The sequence below is a fragment of the Pristis pectinata genome, chromosome 6 (genome assembly GCF_009764475.1).
Source record: "Pristis pectinata isolate sPriPec2 chromosome 6, sPriPec2.1.pri, whole genome shotgun sequence".
Classification (NCBI taxonomy): domain Eukaryota; kingdom Metazoa; phylum Chordata; class Chondrichthyes; order Rhinopristiformes; family Pristidae; genus Pristis; species Pristis pectinata.
This window is the reverse complement of record NC_067410.1, coordinates 574356-583250: the sequence shown is the minus strand read 5'-3', so window position 1 is coordinate 583250 and position 8895 is coordinate 574356. Positions and strand designations below refer to the sequence as shown.

The 8895-nt window shown below is 58.2% G+C and overlaps 1 protein-coding gene across 2 annotated transcripts; it reads right to left on the bottom strand.

The window, feature by feature from the left end:
* Positions 1-204: 204 nt before the first annotated feature.
* LOC127571757 (hyaluronidase-2-like) lies at positions 205-8683 on the bottom strand. 2 transcript variants are annotated; one of them, XM_052018442.1, is made up of 4 exons: positions 8527-8683; positions 3625-4647; positions 2878-2967; positions 205-1331 (listed from the first exon to the last, which is right to left on the bottom strand). In XM_052018442.1, exons 2-4 carry the CDS (start codon positions 4546-4548, stop codon positions 948-950), a joined length of 1398 nt encoding a protein of 465 aa, XP_051874402.1. In that variant the 5' UTR covers positions 4549-4647; positions 8527-8683; the 3' UTR covers positions 205-947. The 2 variants fall into 2 exon arrangements, with proteins under 2 accessions (XP_051874402.1, XP_051874401.1); XM_052018441.1 differs by having other exon boundaries at positions 3625-4601.
* Positions 8684-8895: the final 212 nt, after the last annotated feature.

Below are 8895 nucleotides of genomic sequence, written 5' to 3'. Positions count from 1 at the left end.
CACACCTGGAACTTCTACATCCCAGAGCACTGAGCTGCCGGTCCTGCCCTTCCAGGATTGCAACAACATCACAATTCCGTGCACTGATCCATGCTCTCAGCTCACCCGCCTTACCCACAAGACACCGGCATTAAAGTCACGGCCATTCAGCCTCCCGACCCTGTCGACCTTTCCCCCCCCCCCCCCCACCCTCCTGCCTCTGCTCTGCCCACTGGATCGCCTGTTCCACGTTCCCTGTAGGAGTCACCCCCCCCCCAACTGCTGCACTGCCTCGCTGGTCTAAACTCTCCTGAGCTGCTCTAAACTGCCCTGCAAGGAGACATCAGTCATTGGACCAAGAGGCCACAGGATGAGCCGTTGAAGAGCCAGGACACCAGACCGGGACCTTGTACAGCACAGGAACAGGCCCTTCGGATACCGGATAACCCAAGCTGCTACTTTATTGGTCAAGTGAGCTCCTGCTCACTGTGCAGAGGTCACTGCTTTAGACACACACACCGACAACCTTTTGACACAGTTTACAGTCAGGCTCAGACATCTGCCATGTTGCTGTGGTGGTCAGTCATTGTTCTGTTTCCTGCCGACTCTCCCTGAGCCATCAAGCATTTCCAGCAGCTTCTGACCTTATCAGTGCGACCGTCATCAACACCAATGGCTCAGGGTCTCTGTTCACCGAGTCCAAGCGTCCTTGGCTGTGAGGTTCCAGCATTTACATTGATCAATGTCCCACCGCTGCCCAGGGAAGCAAGGGAATGGCAGTGGATTACACGGGTGGCTCCCGTCACGTGGAGCATCACCGTCACCCTGTGACCACCAGTTACTGCGGCCACTGCAGCACCGGAAAATTCACACAACTCTTTGGATGTAAAAATACTGGTGAAATACTGTCCCTGCAGAGAGGCTTCGAGGAAGCAGAGCCTGGAGGAGGAGGGAAGGGCTGACGGTTGCTACAGTATCAGAGGGAGCAGGAGGGCGAGGAGAGGGGCAAGGGTGGAGGGCAGACTGCGTAGGCCGGCACTCTCTGCAATACCACACTGCTGGCCCAACCAGCCCCGGAAACAGCGGCACTGGAAGTCCTCCTGGAACCGTTGGCGGTCGCGCTGGGTCAGGGCGCCGGATACCTGGAGCCCAGCTCCCTCGGACGGGCTTTCCTGGATCCGGAAGCTGTCCGGGCTGAGGTGGAGGTAGGTCTCAGCCTCACTGTCCCTTCGCTCACACCTCCCGCGGCCCCCACACAGGAACTGGCTGCAGTACCTGGTCGCCGTGGTGACGTTCAGGAGGTAACGGCCAAAGACCCCTCCCACGTAACTCTTCATCATCCGGCAGCGTTCCTGTGGATACATCCCTGGGATCGTCAGCATACAACCCGACCTCTGGCCTCTGACCCCAACCCGACCTCTGACTCCAACCCCAACCCATTCCAACCCAACCTCTGACCCCAACCCCAATCCATTCCAACCTGACCTCTGACCCTGACATTCCAACCCGACCTCTAACCCTTACCCCAACCCATTCCAACTCGACCTCTAACCCTGACCCCAACCCATTCCAGCCCAATCTCTAACCCTGACCCATTCCAACCCGACCTCTAACCCTGACCCCAACCCATTCCAACCTGACCTCTGACCCTGACTCATTTCCAACCCAACCTCTAACCCTGACCCCAACCCATTCCAACTCCAACCTTTGACCCCAACCTGATCTCCAACCCTGACGCAACCCCACCTGACCCTCAACCCCCAGTGCAACCTCTGACCCCAACCCTCTGCTGTTTGTGATATATATAAATGACCTGGATGAAAATGTACATGGGTGGGTTAGTAAGTTTGTAGATGATACAAAGATTGGTGGTGTTGTGGATAGCGTAAACGACTGGTAAAGGATACAGTGGGATATAGATCAGTTGCAGATATGGGCGGAGAAATGGCAGATGGAGTTCAACCTGGCCAAATGTGAAGTGTTGCACCTTGGGAGGTCAAATGTAAGGAGACAGTACACTGTTAATGGCAAGACCCTTTACAGTGTTGATGAGCAGAGGGATCTTGGGTCCAAGTTCATAGCTCCTTAAAAGTGGCCGCACAGGTCAATTGGGTGGTAAGGAAGGCGTACGGCATGCTTGCCTCTATTAGTCGAGGCACTGAGTTCAAGAGTCGGGAAGTTACGCTGTAGATTTATAAAACTCTGGTTAGGCAGCATCTGGAGTATTGCATTCAGTTCTGGACGCCCCATTACAGGAAGGATGTGGAGGCTTTGGAGAGGGCGCAGAAGAGGTTCACCAGGATGCTGCCTGGATTAGAGGGCATGAGCTGTAAGGAGAGGTTGGACAAACTGGGGTTATTTTCTCTGGAGCAGCGGAGGCTGAGGGGAGACCTGATACAGGTTTATAAGATTATGAGAGTCATAGAGTAGACAGCCGGTATCTTTCCCTCAGGGTAGAAATGTCTAATACCGGAGGGCGTGCATTTAAGGTGAGAGGGGGGTAAGTTCAAAGGAGGTGTGCAGGGCAAGTATGTTTTCTTTTATACAGAAAGTTGTGGGTGCCAGGAATGCGCTGCCAGGGGTGGGGGTGGAGGTGGAGGCAGATACGATAGAGGGGTTTAAGAGGCTCTTGGGTAGGGACATGGATGTGCAGGGAATGGAGAGAGATGGACATTGTGTAGGCAGAAGGGATTAGTTTAGTTGGGTGTTTAGTTACTAGTTTAATTAGTTTGGCACAACGTGGTGGGCCAAAGGGCCTGTTCCTGTGCTGTACTGTTGTGTGTTCTGTGCTCACACCTGACCTTCAACTGAACCCTGACTCGACCCCAACCCACCCAACCGGACCCCGCACCAGCCCCCGATCACAATCCAACCCGGTGGGGAGGGGAGGGGACTTACCGCACTGTTGCTGTAGTCGGTGTCTCCCCAGAAGATGATCCCGGCGGCCCCCAGCGCCGCTGTCTCCCCAATGGTGGTGACCAGGTCCCGCTGCTCACGGCAAACCCACCGTCAGTACAGACACTGACCCCCCGCCCCCAACACAAACACTGACCCCCCACACACACACTGACGCCCCCCCCCCACTTCACCAGGCTCTGCCCCCAAACCCACCACCGAGGTCTCCTTGGACACCCCCCACCCCCACCCCGGTCCCTTTCTTGGACACAGGCAGAGCCCACCCATTCCAGACCCCCAGGGGAGAGGTAGGGAGGTGTTGGGGTGGGGGTAGGGGAGGAAGGGGATGGGAGGGGGAGTGAGGGGAGGAGGGGGGTGGGGGAGGAGAGAGGGGTGGAGGGGGTAGAAGGGGAAGAGGGAGGGAGGAGGGGAGGGAGAGGGGACGGGAAGTAGGAGGAGGAGGGGTGGAGGGGGATATTGAGGGATGGAGGGTGAGGGTGAGGAGGGCAGGGGAGGGGGTGTGGGAAGTGGGTTTGGGGATGGGGTTGGTGGGAAGAGGGGAGGGGTGGGGGTGGGAAGAGGGGAGGGGTGGGGGTGGGATGGGGGGTATCTGCTGGTGCTGGGTGTGATGGCACCATTGACCTTGGTCAGCAGCTGGATGGTGTAGGGGGAGGGGGGAGGGGGGAGGGAGGTGGGGGTGGGCTGGGGGAGGGGAGTGGGGGGTGGGGCGGGGGCGATGGGACCACTGACCTCGGTCAGCAGCTGGACGGTGTAGCTGTAGGTGGGCCGTGAGTACACAAAGACGGGCAGCGCGTGGTGGGGGCCGTGCAGCTGGGAGACGCGGAGAGCCTCCTTCACCCGGGACCGGACGAACTTGTGGGCACTGGGCGAGGAGCGGAGGGAACGGTCCAGGTAGATCGAGGGGTAGATGGCGGTGCTGTTCCTCCAGAGCCATGTCAGCAGGTCGTTGCGGGCGATCTCCACGTCGGGGCAGCGCCCGGTGTAGTTGGCTGCGTTGTTCTTGTAGTCGTGGTTGTAGCAGTCGGGGAAGAGGTAGAAGCCCCAGAGGCTGCGGGGCCGCGTGTTCCTGCCCTCCTGCAGAGTCTGCACCATGAACCTCTGCGCCGACTGCTCAAACTCGAACTGTGCCTGTCTGCTGACGTCCGCCTGTGACCAGTCGGGGTGTCGCTGGGACACCAGGGACAGCGAGCTGTCCCGGTAGATCTGCTTGTTCTTCCAGTTTCGGATCCAGAGTGGCCTCCACTCCTCCCAGTCGATCACTGCCAGACCCTCCTTGTCCCAGGACCGCATGTAGCGCCTGATGTCCGAGCGCACCGCGTCCAGGTGTGGCAGCAGGCTGCTGTTCTGGGGCACGCCCCCATTCACAGGGCTCTGCCCCTGGAAGTAGGGATACCTCCCGAGCCTCTCCTTGTAGAAGATGGTGAGCTGCTGGTCGTAGAAGCCCTCGTTCGGCGAGGACACAATGTCAAACATCTCAAGGTTGAGGGACACTGAGTACCGGGCGCAGTCGTGGGTCGGAGCATTCCACACCGTCACAAACGGCTTCCCGGCAAAGCTGGACGTCTGCTTCCGCTGCTGTGGCCTGGCCATAGCTGCCAACAGTGTCACCACACAGGTCACCGTCCGGGCAAAGCAGGCTGCCCACTGGCCCATGGTTCCCCGGTCACTCACTGCCCAGCCGGTCCTGGAGATGGTCAGTCCCAGCCCTGCAACACAGTGTCACACAGCGGTCACTGATGGTCAGTCCCTGCCCTGCAACAGTATCACACAGTGGTCACTGACGGTCAGTCCCGGCCCTGCAACAGTGTCACACAGAGGTCACTGACCTGAGGCACAGTCACTCTGCGCCCCGCAAACACCCCCACCTCCCCCTCCAACACACCCACCTTCCCCCGACACACCCCGACCCCTACAAACCCTCCCACCCTCCATGACACCTCCACCCCCTGCCCAATGCTCTCTGCCCCCTTCACCCACCCACCCTCCCTAACGCTCCCCTCCCCTCTCCCCAACATCCCCACACACATCCTGTCCCCATACAGTAACCACAACGATCTCCCCCCCCCCCGCCCCCACATCTGCCTCCTCGCTCTGTGGCAGACATGGGGTCCGTGGAGCCTTGCTCCCCTCATCCTTGGGGTGAGGGGGTGGGGAAGGGAGGGGTGGGGTGAGGGGGTGAGGGTGAGGGTGTGGGGTAGGGAGGGAGGGGAGGGGGGTGGGGTGAGGGGGTGGATGGGGAGGGGTGGGGTGAGGGTGGGGTTCAGCCACTGAGCATCCTGTTCAAACACTTACTCAGCAGCACACCAGAGAAACAGGAAACACCGATAAACACAGAGCACTTCCTGAGGGCGCACGGACAGCAGGCTGTGGGGTGGGGGGGTGGGGGGGTGGAGATGGACCAGGCTGTTGGGGGGGGCGGGGGGGTAGAGAATACAGAGCCACAGCACTGGACAGGCAGTACTGCTGGTTCAAGACAAACTGCATCATTTTCACACACTCCGTGCAGCCACGGAAACCCAGGAGGAAGTGACAGACCAGCGTTTACAGCTGGAACAGGGCAGAGATTTACAACGGTGAAGGTCAGAGGGTCGGGAGCATCTTACAACTCAGCAAAGGATGACCAAGGAATTGATGAAGGAATGGAATACAGAGCAGGAACTGGACGAAAGAGCTTCATCGCTTTACAAAAGGTGAGAGGGCAGCAAAAGCAACGGTCAGTGTCCGCGCCGGAGCCCATACCGGCGCTCGGTCAGTGCCCGCGCCGGAGCCCGTACCGGCGCTCGGTCAGTGCCCACAGCAGACAAGATAAAATCTTGCCAAAAGTACAGAGAAACAAAGGTCCAACAGGAAGGAGGAACCAAAGTAAATAAACATTATTCAAAATGAAGTATCTGAGTGACTAAACGGCGATAAACCCCAGGGACCTGATCACCTACAGCTCTGAGTTTCAAGAGCAATGATTATGGATAGTGGATCCTCTTCTGGGGTTCTGGGATCGTTCCTGTGGACTGCGGAGAGTGAACTGTTTAAGTCGGAGGGAGAGAAGACAGAAATTCCAGTGTGTGGGTGGGGAAAATGCCAGAATCTATAATCAAGGATGAAGCAACAGGTCAGCTTGGAAAGGAAAGAGTCAGCACGGAGATCAGATTTGTCTGGAATTCCGCGAGGATGTGACTGGTCAAATAGATAAGCTGAAACAGTGGATTTGATGCCTTCGGAATGAGCGTTTTTGAGAAGCAGAAATCGATAAACATGGTTAGAGCACATGGAATTGGGGGTGACATACAACAAAACATCACTGGACAGAGAGCAATGTCCTTGTCAGGGATCAGCATTTGGCTCCACCTGTTCACCATCTAGGTCGAGGGAACAAGCATCACTTTTCCAGGTTTACCGATGACACAAACCTCGGTGGGATTGTGGGTGGGGAGGAGGATGTCAAGGGGCTTCAGGGATATGGACAAGCTGGGGGAGTGGGCCAGAGCACAGCAGTGGGAACACGCAAGGTCATCCACTTTGGTGCAGATAATCAGAGTATTTAAGTGGTGAGAGACTGTGCAGTGTTGATGTCCAAAGGAACCTGGGTGTGCTTGTACACCAGTCACTGACAGTTAGCGTGCAGGTGCACCAGGTAAATGGTATGTTAGCTTTAATTACAAGGAATTGAGTATAAAAGTAAAAGATGTCTTACCTCACCTAAGGAAAGATATACTCAACAGAGAGCGAGAGCGAGATCACACTGGAACTTACAAAATTCGTACAGGCTCAACAGGCAGGATGCAGGGAGGACGTTTCCCCGGCTGCCTGGTCTAGGACCGGGAACCTGGGCTGTGATTCACCACCACTGGCTGCACTAACAAGGGGATGGCTCCGATGAGAACATCAGACTGTCCCTTACACGTGAGGTTTCCGCCTGATCTCCCGATCAGACAGCAGAGTCTGACAGAATTCAGCTGTGTCACATTGGAACAGGTCGGTTGGAGAAAGGTGAGCACGGGTGTGGACAGGTTGTGGAGGAGACCCACAGGAACGGACTCAGAGACGGAGATCGCAGAAGTCTGGACTGAGGGCAGCAGAATCAGGTCTCTCCTCACTTCCACAAACAGAACGGCTGGAAAATCTGAGACTTTTAAGGCAATAGAGAAAAAATAGGTGGGTGAGTTGTAATCTGGAGCATTCCCACTGTGGGCTGAAAGGGCTGTTCCTGTTCTCTACTGTTTTGTGTTCTGCTCCCTTACAACACCCTTCCGATAAGGCGATTACTTTAAACCAGAAACACAGGAAACCACACAATCCGGAGCAAAAAACAAACTGCTGGAGGAACTCAGTGGGTCAGGCAGCATCTGTTGTGGCAGAAGAATGGTCACCGTTTCTGGACACTGGGAACGTCCTCCTTTTTCAGGGAACGTAGCTTCCCTCAACAGTGGCCGACGGAGCCCTCACCTCCGTTTCCTGCTCTCACCTCACCTCCCTCCAGGCAGAGCAGAGGCAGAGTGCTCCCGGTTTTCATCCCAGCACATCAGCCTTCATCATCTCCACCAGCTGCCACACAATCCCAGTCACACCCCCAGCCCGTCCTGTCAGTCACTGTGTGTCCTTCCAGGTGAGGCAGAGATTCACATTTACCTCGTCTCAGAGGGTTACACAGCAGGGGAACAGGCCCTTCGGCCCACCTCGTCCATGTAACCAAGTGCCTACCTGGGGCTGGTCCCATTTTCATGAATTTGGCCGGTATCCCTCTAAACTTTTCCTACCCACGTAAAAGTCTAAATGTCTTTTAAATATTGTAACTTGTACCCATCTCACCCACTTCCTCTGGCAGCTTGTTCCAGATATGGACCACCCTCTGAGTGAAGAATTTGCCCCTCGGGTCCCTTTTTAATCTTTCCCCTCTCACCTTAAACACGTCCTTCAGTTTTAGACTCCCCCACCCTGGCAAAAAGACTGTGACCGTTCACCCTGTCTGTGCCCCTCATGGTTTTATAAACCTTTATAACATCACCCCTCAGCGTCCTTTACCCCAGGGAAAACAGTCCCAGAAACATCTTTGTGAATCTTTTCTGCACACTCTCCAGCTCAATGACAGCTTCCTATCGTTTAGACAGGCACATGGACAGGAGGGTTTCGAGGGACATGGGCCAAACGTGGGTAAATGGGACCAGCTTGGACAGACATCTGGGTTGGCACAGACCAGTTGGGCCGAAGGGCCTGTTTCTATGCTGTACGACTTCAGCAACAAGAACTGCACCCACTACCCCCCACCCCAGGGCACCCCCTCCCCTCACCCCCCCTCCTGGGGCACCCCCTTCCCTCAACCCCCCCCCCTCCTGGGGCGCCCCCTCCCCTCACCCCCTTCCCTCAACCCCCCTCCTGGGGCACCCCCACCCCGGGGCACCCCCCACCCCGGGGCGCCCCCCACCTCGGGGCGCCCCCTCCCCTCACCCCCCCTCACCCCCCCCCCCGGAGCCCCCACCACCGCTCGGGGAGCCCGGGCAGCGCACCAGATCCGAGGGGCCTCCCGCCCCCAGCACAGCAAGATCCCACTCCTGCCCAGTCATGTGGCCTCCCCGGGCTCCGGCCTTCCGACGGACACTAGGCCGCAGCCCGGACCTCGATTTTCCTCTCGCTTACCCTGGGTTGTGGCGGGAGCCGGCCTGTCCCGCCCGGGCGCCGATCCCCGGGCCCCGCTCACCCGCGCCCCGAGCCCGCCGCTCGCTTCATCCCGGGAGCGGCCGCCGGACGACGCGCGGAGCCGGGGGAGAGGAGGTCCCGCCCCCGGGATACGGGCCCCTCCCCCCCGGGATACGGGCCCCGCCCTCCCCCACCACCGGGATACGGGCCCCTCCCCCCCGGGATACGGGCCCCGCCCTCCCCCACCACCGGGATACGGGCCCCTCCCCCCCGGGATACGGGCCCCGCCCTCCGCCCACCCCGGGATACGGGCCCCTCCCCCCGGGATACGGGCCCCGCCCTCCGCCCACCCCGGGATACGGGCCCCGC